The sequence below is a fragment of the Caloenas nicobarica genome, chromosome 1 (assembly GCF_036013445.1).
Source record: "Caloenas nicobarica isolate bCalNic1 chromosome 1, bCalNic1.hap1, whole genome shotgun sequence".
Classification (NCBI taxonomy): Eukaryota; Metazoa; Chordata; class Aves; order Columbiformes; family Columbidae; genus Caloenas; species Caloenas nicobarica.
Genome location: NC_088245.1, coordinates 99,342,150 through 99,359,825, shown reverse-complemented (window position 1 = coordinate 99,359,825; position 17,676 = coordinate 99,342,150). Strand labels below are relative to the sequence as shown.

At 39.6% G+C, this 17,676-nt stretch overlaps 1 protein-coding gene across 1 annotated transcript; it reads left to right on the top strand.

Annotated features, from left to right (window-relative positions):
• The first annotated feature begins 3,082 nt into the window (after positions 1–3,082).
• LOC135991686 (arylsulfatase D-like) lies at positions 3,083–17,676 on the top strand. The gene is made up of 12 exons (XM_065640484.1): positions 3,083–3,166; positions 4,737–5,056; positions 5,342–5,391; positions 5,917–6,066; positions 7,055–7,176; positions 8,587–8,709; positions 11,861–12,284; positions 13,951–14,087; positions 15,098–15,232; positions 15,831–15,993; positions 16,280–16,401; positions 17,013–17,676. The coding sequence occupies exons 3-12, from the start codon at positions 5,366–5,368 to the stop codon at positions 17,381–17,383; spliced, it is 1,773 nt and encodes a 590-aa protein (XP_065496556.1). The 5' UTR covers positions 3,083–3,166; positions 4,737–5,056; positions 5,342–5,365; the 3' UTR covers positions 17,384–17,676.

Here is a 17,676-nt window from a genome sequence, read left to right as displayed (position 1 = left end):
TGTAGACTGCCATGGATGCATACATGACCTGCATTGTCTGGGATGCTCAACAGCAGGAGCCATGATCTGGTGTTTAGAGGAGGCGAGTGCCCCTCTAGGGCAACATACAGAGAAGTAGCCAACTCTGTGGGAAAACACAAGGGCTGCAAACTCCTCACTGGGAAGGAGCCAACAGAAAAAAAACCAGCTGTAAACCTGTGACAAAAAAAGTGCATGAGCAAGGACAGCCTCGGGAGTCTGCAGGCAAGCACAAGAAGGTGGAGGCTATTTTTTTGCTGTTGAAGATATCTACAGCAGTTTTTTCCTGAACTGGACAGAGTGATCATGGACTTTTTTGCTTTTAACTACCTTATAACAAGCTAGAAGCTACTCTGAAGTGAGATAACATCTGTCTCTCTTGTAAAAGGTGGAAATCCTGAAGGAGAAATCTAGAGCTATGGTTCCTGTTGTAAGTAACCTTTATACATCTTATTCACATCTCTTAATCGGGAAAAAAAAAAAAAACAAAAAGAAAAAAAAAAAAAGGCAAAGCAAACCACCAGGAATCATGGGAGCAAGATCCAGAAAAAAATCTGCTGAAGAGTTAGATCATGCCTACATGCAAGTTCCTGGCCACTACCATTCGTACTGGCCAAAAGAGGCGGTTATTCTTAGACAGTCCAGCAAATTATTTTTTCAGAAATGGAAACACATGCTGATTTTTGGATTTCCTTGAGAGGTTAGATAGTGTGTAAGAAATCTTCATCATTCCCTGAAACTTGTGAGCAGCAGCCTTTTAAGTCAAGGCTTAGGCAGGAGTTGGGGCATCTGAATTGCTGCTTTACCCCAGACCAGGAGTGCACTTTTGAGGTGGCTCTCCTGCTCGCCCTCACTTATGTCACTTGGGCTAATGTTGCAGAGTAGTCCTGGAGGGCACAAACCAGGTTGCTTCCCAGTGTTGCAAACCTGGATTATGTGGTCCAGGACAACAGGTAAGGCTCTGTAACTTCTCCTGGGCATTCAGGCCTTGGAGACCTAGTAGAAATCAGAGTTCAAAGAAATAACACCATTTTACTTCTTTGTGCAATGACTTTTAGAAAGGTAGAGTGTGAATCAAGCGTTCTCTGAAACATTATGAGATTTCAAAAAGCAATTAGTCACTAGAGGGAGCCTCTTAATCACCGTATCCTAGTATCAAACCACTAACTTGGGCCTTCAGATCTTGGATGGGGAAGGACTTTAATAGAGTCAGTAAGTGCTATTTCCTCTAGTACTCAGTTCGAACAAAATGAGGGTAAAAGACAAAAGTGTGCAAGACTTCTGCAAAATTCTACATTCATTTTGCATTCTGAACAAATACAGACTTTCTAAAGATTTCCCCTCAGAAAAACAGGTAGAGCCAGCTATTGCAGTGTCAGTGTACAGAATTAGCTTTGCCTAGAACTTTTAGAAACGCCGTTTTTATGTGTCACCAGTGAGAGGGCATTCACCTTTCCCTCCTTCAGAGATCAGACACCAAAATAAGCACAAGCTGTCACTGTGAGAGTAAAGTCTTCAGACCATAAGCACTACCTTCCCTCCTTTTTCTTCATTACGCCATACACGGGCCCAGCCGGTAATTCCCAGCTCCAGATTTCAACAAGGGCTGCTTTACAGCAGTGATCTGGTTCAGCTTTCTCTGTGTTAGAAGAAGGATATGTACAAAACAACAAAGACATGTTCCTGCAGTGTAACAGTAGACATGCATTCAATTTTCTGCTATAATCTAAATTTAGAAAATAACATACCAGTCATAGTTTGTGGTTCTTGGTTACAAACACTATAGGATTTTCAGTAAGTCCTGAAAAAAACACAAGGAGAATAGGAGAGCTGTGGGGGAGATTCCAGCTGCAAGAAGGGCTCCCCCAGTCCATATGGCCCAGCTGGGATTGATTGCAACCTGGACAGAAAAACCCAGCACCTCAGAAGGTGCTTTCTTTTTAGAAAATATACAGCAGCAGAGGGCATCAGGCAACAAGAAATCCTATATACATTAATGAATCCTGAAGCTAAAGGTACAGTGAAGGGGAGTGGGAAATGGAAAGGTACGGACTGAGATGCTATGACAGAGGTGGGGATAAAGAAGCTGTCACTGAGAGAAGGAAAACCAGGCACATCACTTCTCCTGTGGGTGCTGGCTGTAACCACTCTAGCGTGGAAATGTTGGGGTGGGAGAGAGCTGGGGAAGGATCACCCATGGTGCTGTAACTTGCCTCAGGGGTGCTCCACTAGCAAACCAGCCTGAGCACTGCAATTGGTGATGAACTACCAACTCATAACAACATCTCCTTTTTCTTTTAAGACATGAAAACACAGAAAATTCTTTGTCAGTAATGCAAGAATGCTGTTTGATAGTATCTCATTCTCTCCTAAAACACTCCGGACAACTGGACTCAAACAAGGAAAATCAAGAAAGCAAGCATTAGCCAGCATGTAACCTTAATTTGTCCTTTTGAGTGATGATTAAAAAACAGGCAGAACTCAGAAGTGAAGCCAAATGACTCATTTTCTGAAAAAGTAAATTCAGATCTCTTGTCGGCATTTCCTCCCCACGCCCTAAAACTGTTTCTCACCACATACACAGATATGACCTTGTCATTTCTGCAGGCACTTGGGACTACCATAAAATGAAGATATTAGCCCAATTTCTATTTCTGCTAGGAATTGCTGCTTTGTAAGTACAGCAATTTTCTGTTTTCCTTGGTAGAAACGAGGAGAGGTTTATGAGAAACTGTTATTTATAGTGACTTTCATTGGAGAGTCTCAGACTTGAAGGAGGACCTTCCCTTGAGAAACCTCTGCTTGGGCAGAAAGCATTTTAACTACATTTCTGGTGTTCCCTGGCCCAACCCTCAGGCATGTATGAATGTCACCATTGTGCAATCAGCAGTGGGACGTGCAGTTTAAGAGACTCTGGGATAAATTAGACCATCCAGCAGCCTGCAGGCTCCAGTATAACACAGCTTTCCTGTGGCGAAGCGCGCATGAGCAGCTGGGGCAGATTTAGGGACTGCTTTCCAAAGCAAATGTTAGATGCTGTGCTAAGCAGCAGTCATCGTGCTGAAAAACTGGGAATGGTTTTAAGTCGACTGAAAATAAGCTCAAGCTCCAGTTTATCAGCTGCCTGCCTTGAGTGTAACTTGATCAGGTACTGTATTCCTCCCTTACTATGTTGGAAAATGCACAGGAAAATTTTAATGGGCATTTGGAAACTTTTTTTTGCTGCTGTAGATAAAAATATCTTGAGGAAGTTTTTAAAAGGCATTTCCTTTTGTAACATTATTCTCGTACAAGCCTATGTATAAAGTGAGAGCTGCAGGCAACGTGTTATCATGAGTCTGGCTTTTATCTATATCAAGTCTACAAAATAGGAATTTTTAAAAGACATTTTCACAGTACCAAATTGACTGGAATTATCTGTAAGACATTTCAATGACTGTTGCCAAACTGATGCCACAAGTGGGTACTATTATTGTGAAAACTGTATCTGAGTACATCTAAAAATTGAAATATCTTCTTTTATGCAAACTGGCTTGCATTGGGATTTCAGGATCTTGTAAATATTTTGATAGAAAAGATGGGTTAAAACAGTTCAATCAGTAAAGGAAAACAGTACGGTTAGTAAAATATGAAAGATATGCAAGCTATGCATATGCTACCACACTGGATTATTAAAATGGATAAAGAAAGGGAAAAAATCTAAATTACTTTGTGGAGGTTAAATGATGGAAGAGAGAGAAGATTTGCTTTAAGCTGAATTCAATTCAGATAGTGAAGTGGCTTCAGATTGCTGCATGGCATAAGTGCCACTTTGGCAGAAGTGGTCCCAAAGAGGTCCCAAAAAGGTGTCCTCCTAACTGCTTGGGGCTGAATCAGGTGGCAGGTGCTTGCTGCTGCCCCAGCTGCTGGGGCTGAGCAAGGAGCTGCACTGCAGGGCAGGGACCGGGGGTCCCCCCTGACATCTCCCCGAAAAGGGAGAAACAGGGCAAGATGCTTTCACTGTCCCTCTTGTCCCCACCTGAGCTGCTGAAGTTTGTCTGACTGGACCCCCATCATCTCTCTGTAAGGAAAAGGCTTGACAGGGACAATACCAGTCAGTGCAGTGTTTTCTGTATAAGACGTGTTATTTTAAGGCAGCTTCTGAGGAAACTCAGTCTTGAGCTCCTGCATGTGCTTTGAGCCAGTGTATCTCTGCCGTGAAGTACAGGCAGTTAGTGACAACCAATTACACAATTCAATTTGAATATTTCCAGCTCCTTTTTGTTTCAACTCTTTTGGAGGCACATAGTATGTATATGCAAAGATGGCTGTCCTCCAGTGTCTTTCCTATACCTACCTAGGATGCAGCGAAGACATAAATCCAACTGCAGGAAGCTGAGTATCTGTGGATTAGAGATGCTTTATCAGCATCGATGCTTGTAAATAAGTTTTTAGAGCTGTTTGGATGACAATTTCCTAAGCACAGAAATTAAAATTTTCCCATTGAGGCCTGTAGTGTTGATGAATAAAATGCAAGAACTATGGGTATTTACTAAACTGCTAAATACTATCATTTCTGGAAAACAAAATGTGAAACAAACAATTTATAAAACTGAGATGTTTGGGATAGTTTAACTAGACATGGGATAAATTTGAAAGAAGTCTATTTTAAAGCTTTTGGACCAAGGTCATTTGGCCCTCACTTCTGAGCCTTTAAAAAGTTTGACTCGTTCTGGCAGTGAAAGAGAAAACCCCAGAGGAACCTTTGCAGAAAGCTGTGCCGAGAGGGGAAAAAGACCATCACACCCTGAAATCTGATACCTACACAGAAGGAAAAGGCTCAGCTCAGAGGTCACAAATTCATTGTCTTCTAAGGAAATGTCAGCATTGAAAGAGGATGACTAGAATTTCTACAAAGAAAGATCTGTCTCACAAGCCTGAAAGGAAACTTGGCACTTCATGTGAAGAAGCAGCAGGCTGCTACTCTCTTTGCAATTACAGAAAAAGAAATGACATTGAGGACTGGATTTTAAAAAGCTCTTCTCTTCCTTTCTGAACAGTAAGTATTTTTCATACAGATGAGTCGTGTAACCAAAGATAATTTTTGGCTATTTTAAAATAAACTTTTCCATACAAAAATTCCTCCGAGAAGTGAAAAAGTGCTAGCAACTAAAATTAACATTAATGCCTTTACTCTTCTTCATTTAGGGTTTGATCTGTGAAGCACTGAAGTAAATAAAACAGAGAATGGTGATAGGATTTGATTAGGTTTTTAATCTCTTTTTATTGGAGTGACCACTAGGAAAATGCAAACATGACAAGGCTTTCTCTCTTGGTTTTGCAGGATCTGAACACTCCAAATGCAAAAATGATTTGGCAACTAATACCTTATTGGTAAGAAAAAAGTTAATTAATTATTGTTAAATCATACTTAGATCTAAAGTGAACAAAGTTTAATAATGACATAATACTGTACAATAAAAAAGTAGGGTTGTTTATCTATAAAGTACACTCACAACTTGATTTTGGTTTTGCTTGTTTGTTTTTCTTGTTCTTATCTTTTTCACAACACGAAGGTCCCATTCTGGGCAAGAAGGATGCCAGAGTTGATCACATTCTCAGTTTCCCAGACCAACTTCTAAAAAACATCCCAAGCCACTGAAGCAAAATAACTTACATGTCACCTGTCACACGTAAATTCTCGAGTGAGACTGCTCATAGGAAGTTTGGAAACAACCAGAAAGGGGGATTTTAAAGTTATGGTCCTGATATTTTCCTTTTTGTGACATCTGTTTGGGTCAGTGATCAAAATTTAACACACCATCTACATCTGGGCAGAGCTGGGAGTGTCGTCAGCCGCTTGCAGTGGAAGAGATGAATGGTCAGGTCATTGGCTTCTTGCCTTCTTCTGTGTTTCAGGGCATCCCTGGTCACACCCCTGATTTTTGGTCTGCTTCTGCAGCCACCGCTGACACAGCTTTCCACTGTCACACAGCCCAACATCGTCCTGTTGATGGCTGATGACCTCGGCATAGGGGATGTAGGTTGCTATGGGAATGACACTATCAGGTAAGAAAACTAAGCAGAATAGTGGACAGAACTGGTGTGTTATCTGATGTTAGACTGCAGTTATCTGCCCATCACCAGCTATTAGAGCTCTCTTCGAGTTCATTTCCAGAAGAAATGGGAGGATTCCCCATGGGTGCAATTAACAGTAAATGTAAAGCACTACCAGGATTATCTCACAGCCTAGAGGGTATTCCCAGCACGAGCTCTGCCATCACAAGGTGCTTTATTGTGGGAATGTCAATCGCTCTTGTGTATTCCTCACATGCCTGATATTGAGAAATATGAAATTCTTACACATATCTCAAGATAGAAATGTCACCCCACCTTTTAACATATCAGGGCTCATTACTTCATTTAACTCTCTTTTGCCTTTCTTTCCCAGTCTCACATCAAAATATAGTATAAATCACTGCAGTGAGCTGTGTTACTAGGAAATATTTTTCAGAGGAAAAGACAAAAAGTTTTCCTTCTCTTTGAAAACTGTGCTGTGGAATTGCCTGCTGGCTTCCCACCAGCTTGTTACTTCTTTGGGAAAAAAAAAAAAAAATTGTATGATCGCTACCCTCATCTAGAAAAGTTTTCAGAATCTCACCCTGATTGGCCCCAGCTGGCAAGTTTCTGATAGGTAGCTGATGAACATAGGCAGCTGATGGGGCTCTGAATGGCTGGGCCTCCACTTCAGCATAGCGTCATCCTGAAGGCATGAGTTTTCTTCTCAAGAGCAGTGGGCTATATTTCTATAAGGCCCTTTTTAGGACTTGGGAAACAAGAAAGATTTATTGGCTTGAACTTTGTCCTGATAGCGGTTGTTAATGAAGAAAAAAATAATATTTCCTCATCACATGAGAAAATTAAATTTTTTTTTTTTAAAAAAAGCCATCTTCAAATAGAAGAAACTTCCCAAAATAAAGATAAGTATATTATTCCCCATCCCCATTCCCTTGCAGACCCTCTGAATGCTACCTGACAGTGTTGGTTACATTTTTAGGACCCCGAACATTGATCGCCTGGCAAAGGAAGGAGTGAAACTGACCCAACACATCGCTGCAGCTCCACTTTGCACGCCTAGTAGAGCAGCTTTCCTCACCGGCAGATATCCCCTCCGATCAGGTTTGCCTTGCAAAACTAAGCAGCCTTTAAATATTGCTTTTGTGTTGAAGGGAACAATGTCACACAACGGGCACAAAAGAAATTAGAATGTGCAAATAGAAGGGGTGCCACAGACATGTCATCCCTCACTGAGGCAGATAAAGACACACCAGCTAGGTCTAATACCTTCAGAGTGGTATCTATATTTATGGGATACAGTGAACCACCCTGAGGCAGAAAAGAACCAGCTCTGCAGAGCAGTTTGCTTCCCCCCAGCTCACGATTTTCATTGCCTCTTGGTGCTCTATTGCACAGACTGCAGCCAGAATTGAGTTAGTAGAAATTGTTAGATTCAAAACAGTCTTTATGCAGAACATGGATAATAGTAACAACACATTTCTAAAGCACTAGTTACATGAATTTCTGTCGTGGGTGATTCCTCGTTGGATATCAGAAAGAGCTCAGCCCTGCAGGGAGCAGAGCAGATCTATGCAGATGTGTGTCCATTCCCTCCAGTCAAGGTGCAGGACTAGGCATTTACAGGAAAGCTTTGTTACCTATGTGTCAGAATTCATCTGTCCTATGAAATAACAGTTTGGCAGTTAAACTATTTTTCCCTGTTCTGGTTTTGAAATAAAAATACTATCCTGTCAAGCTGCATCCCTGAGATAAAGAGGTATGAAAAGCAAACAGATCTACATGTTTCTAACAGTGACTCTCTTATATTCATGGCCTTGGTTCCCAAGGCATTTTGAAGCTGACATGTTGTTTTACTTTTATCATGACAGCTCCAGCTGACATAGATAGCTTGAAAATCCACACGAGCTTGTACAGACTCTCTCCCACTGTAACAACAGGGCCAAGATGTCCAATGCTTCTATGACAGATTGTGCTTCACATAACATTGTATGATGGGGTTATAGCCAGTATGTAATCTTAAATAACAAGATATAAACCTGCAGGTGAGGAGAAGATTGTGGTGCCAGATAGCTACTCTGTGGGTTTCAGACATCAGCCATACCACTGTGCAGGGAAATCTTGAGTTCCCAGGCAGCCTTCTGCAAGCTGGAGTTTGAGGCTGACAGAAGGCTGAAATCTCCCCTGCCCTCACAGTCACACTAAGTAAGTGCACTTTGTACAGCCTGGATGCCACTGTGACATATAAAAGCTCCTGTACAACTGTGCCATTCTGAGTAAAAGAAAATGAAATATCTCAGTATGCAAAACAAGCAGAATAAGTATTCCATAACTGAGAGATTTAACTCTTTCTTAATCTTGTCTAGAGTCTTAGATTCATTTCCCCAAACAAACAGCATTAGGATACGTGTTTAACACTATAATATCAATGAAACCAGGAAACAAGAAAGTATGTCGGATAAAAGTACTGTACCAATTATACTTACTAAGATTATTTATTACTGTATTTTTTAGGAATGGATGCTGTAAACAATTACCGTGTTATTTTTTGGAATGGGGGCTCAGGAGGGCTTCCTCCAAATGAAACCACTTTTGCCAAAATACTGCAGCAGCAAGGCTACAGCACAGGACTGATAGGTATGGGGATGCTCCTTAAGATGGCCTAGAATGTGTTTCATGTGCATGTCTCCCTCAAACCATTTGTTTTACTATGGTTAGCAACGACTCATACCTCAGTTGTAATATTTTTATTTCCTGATTTAAGAATATCTTGTAAGAAGAAATCCTGACCGAAAATAATCTCTCCTAAAAGAACAGGCACCTGATAAAAAGAAAAATCTTAAGGTTGACCTGCTTTCAAGCACAGCTATGGTTGTTAAAATATATAACGGAAAATATGTTAATATTTCTTGAATACCATTCTGCTAGGTTTGTGAAAATTATTCCAATGTTGTTTCATTAAAAAATGAGTTCTATATAAATATGCATGATGATGCTTCACACAGCTCAGAGCAGATTCACAACAAAAGGGAGCAGCCACAACTTAAAACAATAGAGTCAGTTCATAATGTCGCAGGTTTTGACCTTTCAGAAAGAAAGCAATTATTTTTCTTTAATTACACCATGCCACTATAATTCACCGAGCTTTCAGTACAGCCCACAAAACATTGCCTGCTTCAGCATTAATATGAATTCCACTTTATTTTACATTTTATAGGACTTTTTTTTATACAGTTGTAACTATTGGTCATGATCCAGTTTCAAATATTTATCTTAGATGTGCCACATAGTTCCACAGACTGATAAAACACAAGTGTTCCTGAGCTGAATTTTCAGCTATTTACCATACCTCATCTGAGCATCTAAATGTCAATATCCAAAATCAATGTCTGACTCACAAAAATATTGGCTGCACTAATAAACTGAACTTACTAATAAAAGTGTCTGCAGGAATGGATTTGTATTAATTCAGAAGAATAAATCTAAACCATACAGGACAATATTAAGCAAATCCCTCCAAATATTTTAAGGTCTGTATTGCTGAACATTCTTTTCCTGTTATTTCTGCAGCAATACTATTTTAGTTGTTTTAATCAGCTCATTAAAAAGGCCATGTTTATTAGCCACGTGCTTCAGCTTGGTTTCAGTATGTAATCACTAACAAAACAATCAGATTTGTCTCCACTTTGCTAAAGGAATTGCCCTGCAGGGAGATTGTGCTGCACCCCTCCCAGAAGCTAGCCAGCAAAATGGTCTGGCATTTTCCCTGTGGGAATCTCAGCTCAAATCACACTACAGACACTGAGAGCATCATTTAATTTAATCAGACCGACAAATTCTGATTGATTGCATTGTAGGGGATGACGGAAAGCACTGGTGATAACTGATACAAAGAAACGCATAAGTACAACTTTACATTCAAGTCATGATGCAAGAAATCTTACACTAACATCTATCCACATTACCACAGTTGAATGAACACTAAATAGTCTCACCTAAATGGTTTGCGATTGTTTTGCTCCAAGTACAACCAGTCTAATTGCAAAGTTAAATCCTATTAATAACCTGCAGCTTCATATGATAATGAGACTTTTTGTTGCGAAATGCTTTGCAGATGCTTTGTAGTCAGAAAGCCAATGTTGTATAACATATGCTCTCAAAGATTGATTTATCTTTATTATACATTTAGTTTGCCTTCTGGAGATTTGAGTCTTTTGTAGTGTATCAGGAGCCTTTGTCAACTTCAGCTGGAGATTTAGGTGTTGGAGTGCATCTGAAGTCCAAGGACACTTAAGCTGCACCTGTATTTCTGACCAATATATCTATGTATTGATTACAAACCGGTTTCATTCTATAGCAGGCTCTAAATATGTCAAGAGGTAAACTGAGTAGAGATTTTAGCTGAAAGCAATTCATCCATCTAGAATAGAACTCCCAGTATTTATATTTAAAACCAAAAAACAGCTGGTTTTTTTTCCTATGAAGCAGTTTTTTCTGCTCCCATTGTAATGCACAGCAATTCTATTGAAACCTACTCAGGGTCGGCTGCTACTGTATGTATTGGTAACATAGTCAACTATATGTTTAGGATAACCTCCTTCTGTAAGTACATAGTTCCTTACTCCACAATAAGAATTAGTTGCAAGTTAGTTTTCAAGTAAAATTCTAAAAGTTCATTTTTATCTATAGAGCTTGTATCTAAGGCCTGCATTACATCAAAGATCATTAAATGCCATTAAACTCCATCTCTCTCATGAGAAGTACATTTTGATTGCTTGATTCAAATATTCACAAGCCTCGGTGTCTAAGCCAAATGAATCAACTTTTCATGTCTTCATGTAAGCACCTAACCAGTCTGTTTGGAACAACTGAAGGGGAAGGAAAAGCATGGTTTTGATACGCCATTCATCGTAACAGTGGACATGTGTTCATAAAAAAGAACAAATTGTATTGCAAAATGTCATAAGGTGTTCCTTTTGATACATGAAGATTTCAGAACTTATAAGGAAGTGCCTTTGACTTTTTAAATTTGATGAAATACAAATAAATATCAACAATACTCATAAAACAGAGCATTTTATTCTCATCCAGTATGCAGAGATATTATCAGCAAAACTACTTATGTATGTACAGCTTCATCAGAAATCCTGATCTCCTGAGTTCAAGTTCTTCTGGATCTGGTGGTTTGTCTGCCAAACCCACTGTTGAACTGCCAGTTACTTAACTGTATCATCCATAGCTTCTCTAATCAGTCTGGCACCAACATGTCACTGAGTGTTGCCATAGTCCTGACATCAAGCTGTTCAAAACTTGCCAGAAACCCATCTGCATAGCACCTTGAAGGTAAAGAGACAACACGACAACAGAACAATGTCATTTTGCCCTGTGTTTAAAACAAGTCTTCTTCCTCCTATGTCATATCTGACAGGTCTCCAGGAAGGCCACACACGCTTGCTCAGTTCTGAAAATCTGAATTTTTTTGCAATTTCTAGTTCCTTTTATAATCTATTTTTTTACATTTGAACAAAGCTACAAGGCATCAATATATGTACAGAGCACCAATAACTTTTTTTGAAATTTATAATTTGTTTACTTTCGTCAACCGTAAGATATATCCCATTATATCAGTACATACTCAGTCTACAAGTATATATATACTTATATGTATAGGATGAAGAAGTTATCATGAGTAGGAGAAAACCCAACCATTTTTAGAGAAAGATTTTCTGTGAGGTAAAACCCATTTTCAAATATTATGTCTTTACATTTTAATAATCTGTATTTTCAGGGAAGTGGCATCAAGGTGTTAACTGTAAATCCCGCAACGACCATTGTCATCATCCTTTAAACCATGGGTTTGACTATTTTTATGGGATGCCTTTTACACTAATAAGTGACTGCCAACCAACAGAACCACCAGAGATGGACAGAGTCTTTAGAAGGAAACTCTGGCTTTACACTCAGATGATTGGCCTTGTTACATTCACTGCTGCCCTGGGAAGGCTGACGGGCTTGATTTCAGTCCGCTGGAAAATGCTGAGCTGCCTTGCTGGGTTTAGTCTCTTGTTCTTCCTATCCTGGTTCTCAAGTTACGGGTTTGTACGATACTGGAACTGCATTATGATGAGAAACTATGAAGTTACTGAGCAGCCAATGGTGACAGACAGGACTACATCCCTTATCTTGAGAGAGTCCATTTCATTTATTGAAAGGTAAAGTGTGTTTCCTTTCATCGCAATTTGTTCTGGTTCTCGCTTGTCTTGCAACTTTTAAATAGCACTTTCCCATGTGAAGTTTTTATAATTTTTATTATAGTATATAGGATTATAAGTACTATTATGCCTATTAATTATTAATAATATTAGTAACGATATCATATTATTAAACAAAAAAAATAGCTGCTCCTTAAGGATGTCTGTTATTCCTAGCTTCACAAAAGCTGAGAACATTTCCAGACTTCCATGGATTGGATTGAATATTTCTAGGCTGTATTGAGGAAATACATGTTTTTACCAATGAGACCAACATTGCAGTTTTAAGGGTTAGCAGCTGATGGCAGAAATGCATGGGTGGGCTGGGAAAGCAGCAGAGCTGTGTCGCAAAATGGGTTTTAACACTGTTTCAGTTTAGCAGTGATTTGAAATTTATTGTAGTAGATCACAGGTTTTATATATGATTTCTAATAGTATTTGATCAATAGTTGATTAATAAAGTGAGGTAAAGCAATTCAATGGGATTTGTTATAATTAAAACAGTAACTTTATTACAGATACAATAATGGCAAGATATACTGTCCTTACAAAAGGGATAAATCAAGCCATATACACATAAACACAAACATAGATAAGAGGATAAAGACAGACAAGTTTATAAGTCACACACACACACTTGTTCACATTAATACATAGATATGTGAATATATGTATAGGTATATCTACTGGTAGAATTTCTCTCTGGAGCTTAGCAAATTACTCACTTTCAATGTGTCAGCATTCTCAATGGGTGATAGCTGAAATCTCTTTGCCCATGTCCTCATGAAATTAGGCCTTCAAATCCTCATGAAATCATCAGTAGATGATCACTGAATTGTCGCGAAACTGGCTCTGTCAAGCATTGCCATCAGAGGGACATGCTGGTCACAGCTGCTGCCGCCAGGAGAGCTTAAAAGGTCTCACTTTAGGATGTCTGTTTATAGGGTCACAAGATCATTGACTTTAGTCAGTGAATTTCCACTCTGGCCACAGAGTGAGGTAATTTCTGGCACTTTCCACCATTTGTCTACATCCAGAACTTTTAAGATCATGAAGTTCTGGTACTGTCCTTCTTGGGCTATGATCCAGGTAGCAAGTGTGCCAGGTGCCAGGAGCAACCCATCGTTGCCACCTTTCCCAGGCAGAAGAAAGGTCTTTTCCCATATGGTAGGAGCTCTGAGAGCAGGGATGGGCTGCCTCACTGCTTTGGCTCACTACACCTGCATAATGGGAATTGTTCTCTCCCAACACGCCCGGCTTGCTCAGGTATTGAGGTGGTTTAGAGGGCATTGGAACCACCACAAGCTGTGAGGTAGCCTTACCATACAGACTGATATGTGGGCAACAGCTGGTGGGAGATGAACCTGTAGCAGAAAGTGGATCTTCAATCTGGAACTTTTTTCTCTATGATTCTGGGAAAAAAGAGGTTCATTTTATATAAGCCAAACATTATTTTATCAAATAGATCCTAATCACTGGGGTCTAATAATTTACAAAGTAAAATGTTTCTGAAGTGATTGTTGAAATATATATATGCAAATCATAATACCATTTTCCATTACTACTGACCTCTGTATGTATTGAGAACCTTTCCCCCAGTAACAAAGTTTTAATTTCTGTTTTTTAGAAATAAGCACAAGCCATTTCTCCTCTTTCTTTCCTTTTTACACTCCCACACTCCTCTCCTCACCACAGAGAAGTTTCTTGGGAGAAGCAGACATGGTTTATATGGAGACAACGTAGAGGAGATGGACTGGATGGTGGGTAAGTTACCATAGCAAATAACAGTGTCTCCAATGACCTAATACCTAGGTCTGAACATATAATAAAAATGTAGTCGTTATGAAAAGAACAAGGAAGAGAATTAAAAACAAGCAGGACAAAAGTCCTAAGTTTTTCGTGAACTTCTGTCAATCTTGTATGAGCACTGTTGGCTTACAGTGTTGGCTTTTTATTTTCTCCAGTCTTGGACCAGATGAGTCTTTCTGTTCATTCAGTTTTTTTGGTCTAGTATTTACAATTTTTAACCATGTCTTCTTGGCTCCTGTCAGGGAGGTCTGCTCTTCTGACTAAATAAGTGAGAATTATTTAGTTTTCTGTGATTATTAAAGATCAGGAAATTTCAGCTTCTTATGGTCATGTCTTATCTATTTCCAAGCAGGACACGTCAGAAAGTGATACAACTGATAAGCAAATTAATTCCAGATGTAACTAACCAAGCTATTTCTCTGTGACTGCTGTCAAACACTTATACATCACAAATATAATTAAGAACATCAGGAACAGCTCAAGAAAGACTTTTAAATAAAAAATATTTATATTATTAATGCATATGATATCCTGTCAGTAATTTAATGCAAATACTAACTGTGGTCTAGACAATATAAGTGTACATGACATTTTTTCCTCATTTCTCATGATGGCCATGACTGATGCAGCATCTAACTTTTTGGGGCCTTGGATCGTGTTTTATTTCCATATGTTTACAGCACATGGCACTTCCGCCCTTTACAATATAGGCTCCTAGTCTGTGACTATGGTTCTTGCACTCCTTTGTTATAATACTAGTAATAAAGGAGTTACAACACATCACAAATTTTCTGTGCTTTTACAGTCAGTGAAATCACAAGTATAAATCTCAACCCTAAAAAAAATAAGCAGCCTTACACATATAAGAAATTACACTGATGAATATTCACAAGTCAGAGGCTAAAATTTATGTAGTGTAAGCAATATTTTTGCTTTTTAATACACACATATTCCTGCGTTTACAGGCCAGGTTCTAGATGCTATTGACAAGGAAGGCTTGAAAAGTACTACACTGGTTTACTTTGCCTCTGATCATGGCGGATGGCTGGAAAGACAAGAAGGAAAAAGGCAACTGGGTGGCTGGAATGGAATATACAGAGGTAAGAGTTGTCAGGGCTGGTGACAACCCAGCAACAACTAGTAAAGTACTCAGGACACCCCTAAAGCTTAGACAAGACTATACGCCCAAGGAGTAACAGTGTTCATTGAGAAGTGAATTAACCTCATTCTCATTAGGCTTTTAAAAATGTAGTCAGTTCTAGCCTGTTCAGGTGTTCTTTATAAGTATGAATTCCCAAACTGTCCTTTCTTCATGAGGCAACTGATCATTATTTTAATTAATATTGTGTAACTTCTCACTAAACATTAATTGCCTTAAATACAACCGGTATGTTACAGGATTGTAAAAGAGGGAGGAGAACTAGGCTAAGAAAACACTTAATGCCTGAAAATTGTATCCACACTGAGATCCTATGGGGCAATGTGTTTGTAAAACAAGAGAAGGGAATAAGTGTGTAAGGTCACTCGAGGAGTCACACTTTCACTGATGTTGACAAGGAGCTTAGTGGTAAAAACAAAAGGGTAAGGAAGGCTCATAAAGGTAATATTAGCTTATGATAATACAATAATATTTGTCTAAAATGTCTCTATTTCAAATGAAGGTTTTAAAATGAAAATTTATTATTTTTTTAATGAAAGGTGGAAAAGCTATGGGAGGCTGGGAAGGAGGAATCCGTGTCCCAGGGATATTTAGATGGCCAGGAGTGTTACCTGCTAGCACAGTTATCGATGAACCCACAAGCCTTATGGACATTTATCCTACAGTTGTTCATCTGGCTGGAGGGGTACTACCCCAAGACAGGTACAAACACAAGTGGTTTTTATTTCTCCTTCTCTCCCAGAACGATGGAAAATCTAATTTGGAAACATACTCTAAAAATCTGGCATTTTGTTTTGCATTCCTGCTCCTTCTCTAGACAAAAATGTTACCACAGCTCAGTTACCCCTTCTCTACATTTGAGATTTGAAAATCTTTTACAAGCACGTCCCTTGTTCAAAGTTGCCAGTTCCAGCAAGAGGTGGTGTGCAGAAGGAACACAATTCTGCACAGTTTACCCCAGTCTGATGGTCTCCACTTTTTCTGCTAGGGTGATTGATGGCCGGGATCTGATGCCTTTACTGCAAGGAACAGTTGAGCACTCAGAGCATGAGTTCCTGTTTCATTACTGTGGCATTCACCTACATGCTGTGCGGTGGCACCAGAAGGACAGTGAGTGCAGAACTTCTTTCACAAGAGCTAGGTTTAATCTATGGGAGGGCACATTTTTCTAACACATTTTTTCTGGGACCGAGTTTTCCAAGTAGTTCCAGGTGTAAGGTGATAAAGAACTTAAGAGCAATGCCTGTATTGTATGGCACAAAGACTTTCTTCGTGGCTTCAAGGCACGTGGCATGCCTGACAGGCTGCTGGAGCTCAAGATGGGTCTTACTCACCTCTCTATTTGAATGAAAGGCCTGAGGAGTCCATGCCCTCCTTGTCTTATGGAGAAGTCCTTGTATCAGCCCTTTGTCCATCCTTCTGCTACTTTAACAAGGAAGCAAGACATAGAAACCCCAAATCTTTTTTCATGTCTTCATAAGAAACAAAGTAAGCAATAACTTATACTTTCTGAAAATTTTGGAGAAATTTCAAAACATAAAAATTAATGTTACATTTTTGATTTAATTCTATGGCACTTCTAAATGAAATAACAATATTTTATCAACTAATAAGAGCAGAGCTGAAGTGCAAAGAGAAACAATCTCTAGAAAAACTTTCACTCTTCTAATGCCTTGTGATAACCACCAGTGACATTGCAAGCCTTCTTTCTTTCCTGCCAGGTGGAGCCATCTGGAAGGCTCATTATGTGACCCCCATCTTCCGTCCACTCGGGGCCGGGGCTTGTTATGATAGAGGATTTTGCCCATGTTTTGGGGAAGGTGTGACCCATCATGACCCTCCCCTGCTGTTTGATCTCTCACAAGACCCTTCTGAAGCCAAACCTCTGTCAGCTGACACCGAGCCCCTCTTTGACATTGTGATAAGGAAAATTGGAAGAGCCACAGAGGAGCACCGCAGAACACTGACTCCGGTCCCAGAGCAGCTCTCCTTGTCCAATGTGGTGTGGAAACCATGGCTACAGCCGTGCTGTGGGACATTCCCATTCTGTTGGTGTGATAAGGAAGGTGATAATGAACTTGCCAACCTATAAAGGAAAGAACCAAAGTTACTTCCTCAAAAGCATTTTTAGATCAAGAGTGTTTCCTTTGGGGTGTTGATTGATGGGTTGGTTGTTTGTTTTGATGGAGCCTTTATATGAGAATTGCTCCAGTGATTGGCACAGTATTTGGTAAATGTGGCTTTAGGCTGGACACTCTAAGGGAGAGAGCAAGGCAGAATGATCTGAAGAACGTGTTTGAACTTGCATCTGTTGGCAACTGCATGAATAGTTCAAATGCACAGGAGCAGACCAAGATTAGAGCTGTACAAGTAATGATATAACTT

What these genes read in the sequence shown, in the direction of transcription:
- LOC135991686 (XM_065640484.1), top strand. Translation starts at nt 5,366, where the DNA reads ATGATTTGGCAACTAATACCTTATTG. An exon ending in CTACAGCACAGGACTGATAG is followed by an intron (nt 8,710 to 11,860) that starts GTATGGGGATGC and finishes CTGTATTTTCAG; the next exon opens with GGAAGTGGCATCAAGGTGTT. An exon ending in GGGGTACTACCCCAAGACAG is followed by an intron (nt 15,994 to 16,279) that starts GTACAAACACAA and finishes TTTTTCTGCTAG; the next exon opens with GGTGATTGATGGCCGGGATC.